The 13,551-nt window shown below is 32.8% G+C and overlaps 1 protein-coding gene and 1 long non-coding RNA gene across 2 annotated transcripts; both read right to left on the reverse strand.

The window, feature by feature from the left end:
* Nucleotides 1-544: 544 nt before the first annotated feature.
* Nucleotides 545-4,540, reverse strand: LOC114375094 (WEB family protein At3g02930, chloroplastic-like). The gene is made up of 3 exons (XM_028332842.1): nucleotides 4,280-4,540; nucleotides 3,614-3,818; nucleotides 545-3,211 (listed from the first exon to the last, which is right to left on the reverse strand). The coding sequence occupies exons 1-3, from the start codon at nucleotides 4,294-4,296 to the stop codon at nucleotides 878-880; spliced, it is 2,556 nt and encodes an 851-aa protein (XP_028188643.1). The 5' UTR covers nucleotides 4,297-4,540; the 3' UTR covers nucleotides 545-877.
* Nucleotides 4,541-10,915: 6,375 nt separating this feature from the next.
* On the reverse strand, nucleotides 10,916-13,465 carry LOC114374585. The gene is made up of 2 exons (XR_003658585.1): nucleotides 13,265-13,465; nucleotides 10,916-11,325 (listed from the first exon to the last, which is right to left on the reverse strand). It is a non-coding gene; the product is annotated as an uncharacterized LOC114374585 (long non-coding RNA).
* Nucleotides 13,466-13,551: the final 86 nt, after the last annotated feature.

The following is a 13,551-nucleotide window of genomic DNA, read 5'->3' on the forward strand; positions in this document are numbered from 1 at the left end:
ATTATTATTATTATTATTATTATTTTACAAAAAATGATAGTACATATATATTAATACAGATGAAAAAACTTGTGTATAAAAGGTAGACAAATCGGAGATACCAGAAAACACTGTCTACAAGAGAAGGGTTACTTACACTACACACATGAATCAAAATTGACATTATCGCTGCCAATTTTGGTTACTGAGATAGGAACAGCATTCTCAATTTTGATTAAAAAAACAGTACCAATTATATATATCTAAGTTTTGTGAGATTAGTTTATTCACACACACACACAAAAAAAAAAGCTTTGTGGGATTAGAAATCCATTTGCTAGAATGGCCAGAGTAAAGGCAGCCACAACCAACAGATGTTGAAGTGGAAATATCAAATTCTATATTAAGGTAGTAATATAGTGGGAGAATTAATTACGAGTTGAATCTACATTACATTTAATGGGAAAGAGATGGAAATAACGCCTTCCAGGCTTCTTCCAAGTTCCAACAGCAACGTGGTACTTAACATTATGATCATTATTATATGTCAAGTAAGCCTCAGAACTGAAACATCAAACTTTCTGAACTTTCATTTGAATTTGGGATGATGAAAAATACAATCCAACTTGCCACTTCTGTCGTCAAATCTAGATAGGAGGGCAAGGGACGAACAGAGATGGGAGAAAAAAAGTAGGGAGTCTGCATTTGCGTCACATACAATTTGCCACTAACATGGAGAACCTCAATCCAAAAGAAGCACTAGCGAAAAATCCTAAACAATATTACAAGCCTCGTGATTCCATAAAAGTCCTATTCTGAGAAGCAAAAATCATAAAAGCAAACACATGCAAACAATTGAATGTTCAATGTACTTCCCATACCATAGTTGAATATTGTTCTATTTCTGGTTGCTAGCACCCTTCTTCTTGAGCAGGCTTCCGAACTTGCCAAGCAAAGGCTTCTTCTTCTTCTTCAATTGTTGTTGTTTTGATGGTGGGCTCCCACTCTCATCAATGTTCTCTGTTACAGCATTTCCATTTATCTTATCAAAGCTCTCACCACCTTCTTCTATCTTTGAGTTAACTTCCTCTTCAAATGATTCAGGCTCTGCTTCTCTCTCCGGCGAGAACTCCTTTTTCTCTATCTTGCAGCTCTCCCACATTTTATACTCAACTTCTACTGAATCATCCTTTGCTTTGCTCCCCTCCTTTTCTTTGCTCTCATTTTCCTCCAGTTTTTCACTCACTTCCTCATATTTGGGAGATTCAATTTTTTCAGCCTTGTCGTTGGATAGAATGCTATCTTCCTGTATGCTGTTTTGTTTGAGTTCCTCCTGATTCACTGAAAGCTCTACCTTTGAAATGTCCTCTCCTACATGTCCATTTTCTTCAGAAAATTCAACTACTTTAGGAAGCAAATCATAGTCCTTCTCACTGTCAGTAAGATCCCCATTTTCCTCAGTGTAGTGGTTTCTGGTTGTAGCTTCTTCCAGCAACTTAGATAACTCCTCCACCTTCTTGATAGATTCAGCTTCCCTAATTCGGAGTTCATCATTTTCTTGAAACATACACTGCAACTCATTTTCTTTATCCAATAAGTTCTCCTTCAATTTCATGTTCTCAGCTGTTGTTTCCTTAAGAGCTTCCTGCAGTTGGATTGCCTCAGCCTCAACTTCCTTCAGATTTTCCTTCAACTGAGCTTCTTCCTCCCTGTTGGCATTAGCTTCTTCCTCGGTTTCTTTAAGCAAATAAAGCAATCTTTTTATTTCTTTTTCCAGTGACACCTTCTCTTCTTCATTTTTCTTTATGCAGCTGACTAGTTGAAGCTCTCTCTGCTCCCACTCAGCCTTGGAGTTCTCAAAGGCACTCTTAGAATTTTCAATACTACATACAAGAACATCAATCTCATGTCGTGCCTCATCAAGCATGGACTTGTATTTTTCATTAGTAGCTTTTAAGACTAACTTTAAGTCTTCAATCTGGGCATCATAGCTTTCACTTTCAGCTTGGATGTTTAGTAGATTTTCTTTGGCTTCTCTAGCTTCTGCAGATACTTCATGTAGTGCAGAAGCTAAGCTTTCCATTGCCTTTTTACTCTTTTCTTCTTCATCCCTAGAATTCTCCAATTCACTGATAAGTTTGTTTTTCTCTTCTAATAAGGCCTGCACACTAGAAGCAGCAAGCTTTTCATCGTTCAGAGCCTGTGCTTTCTCTTCCTTAACCCTCTCAAGTTCAGATGTCAGAGCCTCAACTTCCTTTGACTTTTCAAGACTTTCTTCCTTAGCCTTACAAAGTTGGCGTTGTGAATCCTCAACATCTGCTCTCTGTCTCCCAATTGTCATTTCTAATAATTCCACCTTCTCTTTAAGAGTAGCAACTTCAGATTCTGCTTCATGCAACAAATCATTGTTTCCTTCTAGCTGTTTCATTACAGATTCCAAAGACTCTGATGCAGATCTCTCCAGCTTGTTTGCTTCTCCAATCCTCATTTCTAGTTCCTCAACCTTCTTATGCCACTCCTCTAGCAGGCTACGTGCATAAGATTCAGCCATCTTTGAAGCTTCAAGCTCCACATTAAGCTGTTCAATAAAAGATTCTCTCTCTGACAACTTATCATCGTAACCCTTTGCTTTTTCAAGTTCTTCCTTGAGAGCTTCTATATCTGTTTTAAGTTTCAATATAACCTGATTTTCTCTGGCCTCTGTTTCCACTTTTGAATCTAGTAAGGCCTTCAATCGCACCAATTCAGCTGATAAAAACTCTGCTTTCTCTGCATGAATCTCGGCAATTTTAGTTGCATCATCAGCATGATTCAATGCCTGGTTCTTTGCATCACAAGTCATGGCAAGTTCTTGTTTAACCCGCTGAAGCTCCTGAGTGGTGGAGAGAAGAGAATCCATGTCCAATGCATATTGGTTCCTCACACTTTCAATCTCTTTCTGCCATTCTTCTTCCTTCTTCTTAACAGTTTCAATTCCAGCCTGTTCCAATTCCACAGCTCGGAACTTCTCAATCTCAGAATTCTCCTCAGCCCGTTTTTGAGCAACCAATGCTTCCCGGAGTTTCTCATTTGCTTCCTCAGCCACTCTCTGTGCTTCTTTCAAGTCATCGACTGCTTTTAGCTTCTCATTCTCAGCCTGAATAAGCTGCTCTTTTGCTTTCTTTAGGTCTTGTTGAGCAAGATTCAATTGATTCTGTAACTCGGAACCCTTTGCAGCTCTTGGGGGTTGTTTCTGACAAAACCAAGGAATATATACCCACAGATCAGAGTGCAGATACCCTTAAAAGGAAACCAACATTAATTAAAATATTTTTGTAAATCAGCTATAAGGAATAATGAAAGAAACATCCCCAGCAGTTTCCAACCAGATATTGAACATCTCAGAACAAAGGGTAAGAAGTCGTGCATATTAGTCAACTAGTTAGCAGTTTAGCACTAATTGGCTGAGTGATCCATCCTCAAGCAAAAAAGGTTTAAAGGCAACTTGAGATGTTAGGAAGTTAAAATGCTTGATCAAAAAATTAGAAATGAAAATAAAGAAAACAGTTCAAGTGCTGCAGCTATTTGATAATATAGAAAAATATGACCGAAATCTCAAAGAAAGATGGGACCTTAAGTGCAATTTGTAACTTACATCAGGTGGGGTGGCAGAGGGTCTTGGTGATTTCCGCTCAACAGTGGGCTTTGAATTCACAGATCGTGGTGATCGTTCCACAGAAAGCCGTGAATTTTGCAAAGGTGATGGTGACTCAGATTCTGGCTTGGATGCTAGTTTGCTAGTTTTACTGACTCTAGGAGTTGCAATTGATCCTTTGTTGGAATTTTCAGATAGATTGGGTCTATCAAATTCAAAATGACAACACCAGATAAATAATAATGCATTTAATGAAACATACAGTACAAGATACCAATTACCAAATAAGCAATGGATGGATCTAAGCCATAAAAAGCAACTCTAGTGGCAAATTAAGCATCCAGAATCATTACCAATACGAAAATTAGGGCGAGAACAGCAGATACTGATGATGTATAATAATAAGCCTGAACTAACACAATTGTATAAAATCGAGACGAAAAAAGAAGCGAAATCCAGTTGTGAATTGCAAGTAGAAAAACACCGAAATTTCAACACACACAAATATGAAATTTATTTAGATTAAAAAAATGGAGAAAACCCAATAATAGCAAGTGACAATTACCAGATCAAACTTCACCAAGCAGAAAAAGAAAAAAAAAAAAAAAAAAGAGAATGAAAACCGAAATCAGATCTTCACAAGTGACACCGACAAAGTTCGCTAACCTGGATTTTGAGGCCATGGTAGTTGTCTGAGTTAGTGAGAAGAAGAAAAAAGCAAAAAGGTGATGATGTGTTTGTAGAGTTGGGAATGCTAGAGTAGTTCTGACATTGTACGAAGGAAGAACGGCAACAAATTATGGATTTTTAGAATTATTTTGCAGAAGAAGATGGATGTTGTTTTGCTTTTGCAATTTCGCAGAAACCAAATACTAATTTGAGTTGAGTTGGTTCTCTTCTCTTCTTCCAGAGTGGCCACACTGTTCTTATTCATTTAATTCTTAACCGTTTTTTCTTCTCTTGGGTGCAATCATGAATGGACAAAACTAACCCTATCATGAACTCTCCTTTTCCCAATCTGTCAATGCCATGAGTAACTTTTTCAGAGGTAAAGTAAAACCTCCTGTGTGAATTCCAAACACAAAACGGCTACGTCAATTTCAAAAATAAGTACTAATTAAGTTTTTACTTTTTACTGTTTACCTTCCATTTAGTAGTATTTTTTTATCATAGAAATCCAAGAAAGATACATTCAAGGTTAATGTTGAAATTGAATTTTAAATATGCATGCATGATTGTTCTTTTGCTAACTTTGATTTTTATTTTTTATTATATTTTTTAATTAAAAAGTAATCTAGAATTTTAAATTTGTAAGCTTCTATACATGTTCAATCGTAATATAATAACGGCCTTTTTAAAATGCTTTTAAGAGTTAATTACTATTGTAATTTCTGAAATTGCAGGATGCTTTAAATTTAGTTGATGAAATTATTAAAATTTTGAAATAATTCTTGAAAATGATATTTTAAATTAATTTTCTCCTTTATCTTCAATATATTAATGCTGTTAAAAATGTTAGTGTGACTTTGTATTTAAATGGTTTATTGTTACTCCTTGCTAATCACACAAATAATAGGATACTGACAACTTAATAACTAAAATCATTTTAAAATAGTCTTGAAAATTGAAGATGGTGTATTAAGTTAGTTTAGTAGTCAACCTTATGTAACTAATAACACTAGATATATTGGTATGACATGTTATGTTTCTTGTCAGCTCACGTGTTAAATCTACATGCGAAATCACTACTAATGAGTTCATTTTGATATTATATTTTGTAAGTTTATTTTCTTTCTCTTTTTGTTCAAAAGTGTCCTTAGAACTCTAGAATCTATAACAACATAGTTTCAAGAAGAACAACACAATGGCAATGATATTGTGTAGTTAAGACCATTTACATGGTTAAAACATAGCAAAAAGGACACAAGTAAGAATTGGAGTACATCTACAAGCTTAAGGGAGGAATGGCTTGGAAAAGAACAATAATCTATGATTTTGCTACTATGGTTTAGAGCAGTTGTACGCAAGTATAGAAAGTCATTTTTAGAATACTTTTTTTTCCTTCAAATAATTGCTCTTAAACCTTTGGATCTAAATAGAGGGCAAGAAACAATGATATAAAGGAGAGATGTTATATATCCCTCTTTCACCCTCCCCCTTCTAAAAATTAAATCATTCTTTATAATTTTAAAATTTAAATTATAAATAAAAACATTTTAGTTATTACAATTAAAATGTTTTAAATCTCTCTTTCCTCCTATCTGAATCCTTCCAATATTGGATCACCTTCTAAAAATTTAACCAAACAAAAAAAAAATTATCCAATCAAACACTATATAAAAGATAAATAGAGACTCGAACCTACCTGTAATGTGAGACTATCTTATTCACTCAATCAACTCAAAGACCTTATTAAATTTTACCTAAAAATATAGTTAATAACATTGTTTTGGTAAATTAGTTTTATATAAATTAAAGACTATTTTTTTTCATCCTTTCTCCCCTCTCTCAATTTTCTCTTTATTTACAAACCTAATTTCTTTCTCTAAAACTTAGCTAAGGCCAATCATTTCCTCTTCCTCTCCACTCTACGGAAGAATTTGAATAAAGTGACATCATTTTTGTGTATATATACTTATAGACTAGTTATGTTAAAATATATTATCATTTCTAGTTTACTTATAAAAATACTCAATATACACACTTTTTCTTATCTGGTCTTCACTTTATTTTTCATCACACCACGTTAACATATCTATCATTATCTGTACTTTTTTGTTTCTTTTTTCATATCTTCTCTTGTTTTCAACTCATCAATTCACCAAAAAATGAAACGCACGTTTATCATTACTCTTGTTGTTATCGTTGGTTTTGTATTTATTTATTTTTTCCAATTTGTACTGTTGTCTTTTGAATAGCGTAAACAAGTAGCTGCTTTACGCAAATGGCGCAATAAACAAAATTAGTTTAATACTAGAAGTGAAGTTGCCAAGGGATCAACTTTGGTATGGACGGTAAGAAGCTGACTAGCAACCAACAATCCTTTATCTTGTGGATATGGCAAAACTGATTGGAATTTGAGGTTTTAAAAATTAGGTACAACTTGCAAGTGAATGAATGAATAAGTGATTCCAACTTAATTCACTCCACAAATATGTACAACTATTTATTCATGCGTGATTTTAATGTTAAACGTCAACCTTTGCATACAAATTAATTTGTGACATATTCCGTATGAATGATGGATGAAAACTGGAATTCAATTTGTCGCCTACTTATCCCTTTCCTTGTTCTCACCTTAACTTCAATTCAGAGGATTTTCCATGCAAGAATGTAAGATAGACGAGAGCGTTAATAAGTTAATCTTTTTTTTTTTTTACATTTAAAATTTTGTTTTTATTTAGTACAAAATGGTTAAATCGTACTTCTTTTAAATTTTACAAATGGTTTTTCATGTTGATAAAATGAGAGAAAAATGAGATGTAACTATGAATTTGTTATTCATATAAACGATTTGTACAACATTTTTTTTTATCTCTTTCTCTTCATTACATTTCAATATCGGTTGATACATTTGGTCGAATTTTCCGTTCACACTAACTGTGACTTGGGATCGATTATCAGATTTCTCCTATTGATAGACAAAACATAAACTTTATTGTAAATTCCTTCCTACTAAATTTAGTAGTCTTGCAAGGGCATGCCTTGTCCTAATATAATTTTTTCACATATTAAAAAAAAAACTCTCTTCGTGACATTATTTATTACACGTCTTATGTTTCTCTCCTCCTCTCTTGTAAATTTTTTTATGCAAATATCATTCCACTTATTGTATAAATATGAAGGAGAGGTGGGAAAAAAAATATTATTTTATAAAGAACACATGCAACTCTATATTTTATAATAATTTCTTGATTTAAATTCAATATATTAAAATTTTAGAGTTCTTCCATGATTTAGCATAATTACATCTACATCAGGTGTATTTCTCTACTATTTTCTTAATATTAATTTTTAAAATCTCCACAACTACAGCATAATCACAACTTAAAACCTTGAGAGTAACTAAAAAGAAAATTAATATTAATTTTTTTTTAAAAAAGTCACATGTAAAATAAAGTAAACAAAAAAAATTATGGGCCATAGCCCCCTTTAGGGAACAGATAGTTCCGCCCCTATCTAGAAGTGAGAACCTAATACCTCCCCCACATAATTTCCTTGAATTGCCACACAATTTGTTGTATTTGTGTATAAAATCAATAGACAACTCTAAGCAATAAGCAGATGATAGAGTTTGATTTATGTCGTGTGACAAATGCATGCAAAACAAATTAAAATCTACTGCTCTTAGTATATGAATAGGAAAAATACACTACTCTATAATATCTATATATAATTTTGTGTGTTTGTTGTCTTGGAAAGTGAGGAGATGGAGAAGCATGTTTGACTTTACACCGTAGGCATGCATCCATGCCCATTTTGAATGCAACTTCAGGATTAAGCTCTCGGTCAACTGACAATTATAATATTATATAGTAAACATTATTTTTCTTTTATGAAAATAAAAAAGCATGCTACTTGGTTGTTGCGATTCTACAGCAAATCTGACAAACTGGCAGCATCCAGTAACTAACAGCATGTTTGATAATTGTTTACTCAACTTAAACGCTGGTTCAACCCCCATCCAACAAGTATTCATTACAAAAATTAACAAATTTCAATAATGTGAAAATCTTTTTCGTTGACAACATGTCCAACCTATCTTTATATTTAAAAGCTATGAAACTAATCTCTCGAGAAAATATAATACTCGTTAAGAAAAATATTTTCTTAACATATGTTATTTTATTCACATAATCATTGAACTTTGGACTTAAGGACTTAAGTTATTGTCACTTGTGTTGTGGGTTCAATTAAGTGATGATAATTTATAATTGAATTGTCGTGTAGAAATTTTTTGCATTATAAATACATTCTTAATTGATATTTTCTTTCCCCTTTATATCATTATTTCTCTGCCTCTTTTTAGTGATCTGTCCAGCAGCTTTTGTTGATTTCCCAAATAGCACACACCATCTATTTTACTGATTGACTAGTGCGTAGTCGATAACAAAATAAATATTGAGATATTAGGTTAATAGTCATTGTTGTTTAATTTGTTTGCATACCATCCACATGACCACTCACATGACATGTCTCAACCAATAATGTTAATTGCGTTATGTATAGTAACTTCTGTCTTCTGCCTAGTTGACCCCATCATATATAAACTGATAAAAGCAACGCAATTATTATTTAACATTACACAATAATAAAATGACATAAATCTATGAAAATTGCAACAGCAGCCTATATTTGGCCAGCAAGTCTAGTTAGACATCGTTAACATGGACAAATTTATGCATGGTTGGTGCAAGTCATATAAATATATATGGCGCGAGAATACAAAGCTGTGAAGTTTGAGACAACTGGCATGCACATGGGAAGAGGTATCAAAATAAAAATGGCAAAAAACTCATCTGGTTTAATTTGCAATTGCAGATTCAGATTGGCACAAGTACAGACAGCAAACACGTAACATCATCATCATCCTTAGGTGGGGAGCATGTTGTATTGTTTCTTTCTCCCTCTCAAATCCTTTTAATATTAATGAATTGAATTAATCACACACACACAATAGTCAATGAGTATTTCTTACCCTTTTGCCTCATTCCTCAAACCACTCTTATTTTTACTTCAATTAACTAGACCACGCTAACGCCACTCATGACAAACAAACACATTAGTTGGTTGTTTTGCTAGCGGCACCACCTGCAGTTCCTTTCATTAATAATCGCTCCCCAAAGATTTTGTCACATGCAAAATGTCAGATGACAGACCAATTTCCGCTTTATTCTTGTTGCATTCACTAAATTTTGTGAATGAAAAAAAACAAATCACTTCCGCATATGTCAAAAATTCATGTTCTTATGTTCATGGTTTGGATTTAGTTGAGAAAACTCAAAAATACTTTTAAAGCAATAAATTCTCTCTCTTTTTTATCTTTTGTCTCGAAATTTTAGAATGTGCATTAAAATTCCCAAAAACTACATGCTTCAACTTATTATCTTCTTTTTTATGAGATGTTTCAAACTTTTATCTAAAATAAAATATAACTTAAGTGATCGGTCGTGATAGTAATAAAAAGTGAAATATGATTTAAAGATAGATTAAGATAAGTTTTATATGTAATGTCATGAATTTATACCTTAAAAATCACTATTTTGAAGATTTATCTAAACATTATATCCAACTATTTAGTCAGAAACTACAGTATATTTTGTGATCATTACGTGTCTATGCTGGTTAACTTTTACATGAACGTAGTAAAAGAAATTATTTAAAAACAAATAAAAACTCAATTAAGTATCACATGAAGATTGACTAAGATTACAAACATATGATGGTATCCAAATATTTTTTTTTTTCTAATTTAGCGGTTATACCTACACAAGTACTCGATGGAAAAACAGTGGTTTTGAGTGTACTTAAAGTAATGTACTTCTTCATATAGATTGGTAATTATCTTAGAAATTTAAATATGCTTAAAGTGTTAGAGTAATATATTCACTTGATATTAAATGATTTTGAAATTTCAGCAAAAAAAAAATATTTTGAAAATGTTATTTAATTATATGTTAAATTAAAAAAAAAAACATTTTCTTCATTTATATTTATGAATTTCTTGCTTGGTTGGATTAATTTATATATGTAGGCATATATTATTTTGCAATAATATCTCCAACCAAAACATAGAAAATTTCAATTTTATAATGTAAAAATTAATACTTTATATTAAATTATAGTTGCATGAACTTTAAAATAATTTAGATATTGAACCAAAAAAAAATTATCCTTTCATAACAAGATAACTTTTAAAATGTCTCCGTATATATATATAAAAGGTATACGCCTATATGGCTATATGGTTCCTCATGCCTCCACTCTTTCAAATATTAGTAATAAATTAAATTAACTAAAGAATGCAGAACACCTAACTGTGTAGATGGGCTCCTATAGGTAGTACTGGATTAGTTGAAAAAGAGGCCAACCTGAACATCTAACCCCAAGAAAAATTGTAGGCGGACACCTAAAAAATACTAGATGACATCTAGAGAGAGAAGTGTAAAGTCTAATAGATGATATAATGTGCTAAAAAAAATTAATAACTGTTAATAGATTTGTTTGGAATAAAATAATATTCATATATTATTACACGACCGCAATACCCTCAAAAATATGATGTAGAGCACCGGAAAAACATAAATCCTAAAAGGTAAGGCATGGCAGTGTTCCAAGTCCCAATTGCAATCGCATCCCACGAGAGATGGCCACTAGTGATGTTTAGAAATAATATGAAAATCATTTACAAGGAATACGTGCAGATGAAAAATTAGAAATTAAGAAAACATGATCATCAAACTCAGTTTGTGCACAACAAAACAAGGTATAGATGAAGAATCTGAAAACATATATATTGGTAAAAATGAGACAAGTATGATGATGGTAAATTGTCCAATACTAAGTAGTAAGATGAGATATTATATCATCAGTCTTCGTCATAAGAGACATGAAAATTGGTTGTGCAGCCAGAAGCTTCAGGGTCTTCAGCCCCACAACAGTCATAGAACTTGGCAGCATAAGGTGGATCATCCGGGCCCAATTCATAGTACCTTCATAATTAACAAAAAAAAATGACAGAATATGGGAATAGATAGATAATTCAACTCGAACAAAAATATGAAAATTCTAGGTCACCAGCCTGGCTTACACCTGCTAAGGTGATGAAGCTAACCCTAAGATCTGGTCAGCTTAATACTTCATTCCTAAAATAATAGGCAGCAGGCTGTCTATCCCGTTGCCTTTTAAGAACAAACGTTAATAATATCAACAGTTCCTCATTTATGTTACTTCTTTGTAACGTACTCCAATTTAGTTGTCCAAACATAACATTGGCAAATTATGCTTTGCTTTATTTAAGAATTTCACCCTTTGGAACAGAGAAAGAACAAGTATTCACAAAACTTAATCCTGCTTGGTATGTTTTGCAAATTACCACTAAAAAATTGCACTGAACATGGCATGTCTGACACAGTGACATGTTAATCCTCCGGGGTTCTAGTAGAAATTTGAGGCTATAAGTGTGAAATTTTTTAGAAAAACAGATTTTGACAACTGAAGAACAACCTTACACAAAGACGCAGAGCACCTGGAGCTCCAACAACAAACTGGATCCAAGAAATAGTTAGAGAACAGAAATATGTTATTGGACAAATTGTCCTTTTTGTCAGGGAAATTGTTAAGACTTTTGGATAGTGAATACAGTAATGTAACCGTGTTAAAAATAATCAAGAAGGAAATATATCAGAAACTTAGTCAGTGTTAGAAGATTGCAGTCAAACTCAGTTTTTGACAATTGACAATTGTAATAAAAGGAAAGTAGTGAACTATGAATTCTTAGTTTAGTTTCTTACAGCTAAATGAAATCTTAGAATCTTGGTACAACAACAACGTCTAAGAGTTTTCCTACTAGATGGAGTCAGTTACATTTATCAAGCAATGCCATAGTTTTATTATGAATCATGTTCATAGACAAACCCTTTACCTCCAAATCCTTCTTAATAGTTTCAAGGTTTTGCCTATGATCAATCACTTTCTACATCTAGGCTACTCTCCTAACTGGGGTTTCTACCAGTCTTCTCTCTCTACTCACATGTAAAACACTCAAAGGTGAGATTCTACGGTGTTAAAGCCTTAGTAGTTTCTAATACATAACAAATAAAATGCTTTTAACATGGCATCAGGGATCATACAAACATTGTATCCATCATCAACAAACCACTGGCAGAAGCCAAAAAGTTCTTTCTAACCAAAATAAATGTGACAGCCACAGGTGTACATATTCCATCATTCTTACAATTTATGGTCACAATAATGAAGCCATGATACTTTTAAAAAAATATATGTTTTATGTAAATCATCATCTAGAACCACAACTTAATCAAGAAATTCCATTTTTATATTATTTCGTCTAAGTTGTGGCTTCTAACACTTCAACCTCTGCCCAGAGTTTTTCTTTTAAAAATACTATGCAAGTTGTGAACAACACTGCACGATTAGCTTATCAACCTATTTTATGCAGAATTAGTTTTTTTATCCTGTGTTGGGAAGAAGACCACAAGTTGCACTAAAGGCAATATGACATCCCATTTATAGATGAGAAATAAACCAGCCATCAAAACAGTGACAAAGATGATGGCATGACATAAATGAAATTCCTAAAAATATAGGCGGGGAGATGTAAGGTGAGTAGGATGGTTAAGGGAGAAGGGAAGAGAGGAAAGGATGCGGGTTCGATCTCTCTGCTAAAAAAATTAAAATTTGCCGTAAAAATGAAAAAAGAAAGAAAAAAAAGCAGAACATGAGCTAAACTAAAACACTCATTACAAGAACATCATTCAATAAAGGAAGGTGATGTCATGGGAAAATTAACCTTTGAGAACAGAGGAATGTAATCCTGCTGAGCATGATGATCAATTAAAAATTGCACGTCTATATGAGATTAAATTGAAAAGAAAATGATAGAAAGAAAGGGGAAAGAGAGTCACAGACCTCTTTTGATCGTCGTGACGGCGACAAACGAAGAAGGAAGTGTGGAAACGGCAAGAGGTTCAAGTGTTAGAAGCCGGCTCATAGTTTTGCTTGCATCTTTTACACACCTTTGAATTCGATTTCGATATCCAATGCTTCTCCTTCTCCATCTTCCTTCTCCTTACCCCCACAAAACTCTCTTCCTCTCGCTCACTTTACAATTTAACTGAAATTTATTCATTCAAGACTTTTATTTTAAAATAATTAGGCTATGAACACTATGTTTATGTTTATGTTTAATATGTAGG

This window comes from Glycine soja, chromosome 11 (assembly GCF_004193775.1).
Source record: "Glycine soja cultivar W05 chromosome 11, ASM419377v2, whole genome shotgun sequence".
NCBI lineage: Eukaryota > Viridiplantae > Streptophyta > Magnoliopsida > Fabales > Fabaceae > Glycine > Glycine soja.

Excerpts from the sequence above, each read along its gene's own strand:
- LOC114375094 (XM_028332842.1), bottom strand. Across the intron at positions 3,212-3,613 it reads CCTCTGCCACCCCACCTGAT|AAACAACCCCCAAGAGCTGC; the intron begins GTAAGTTACAAA and ends TGGTTTTGTCAG.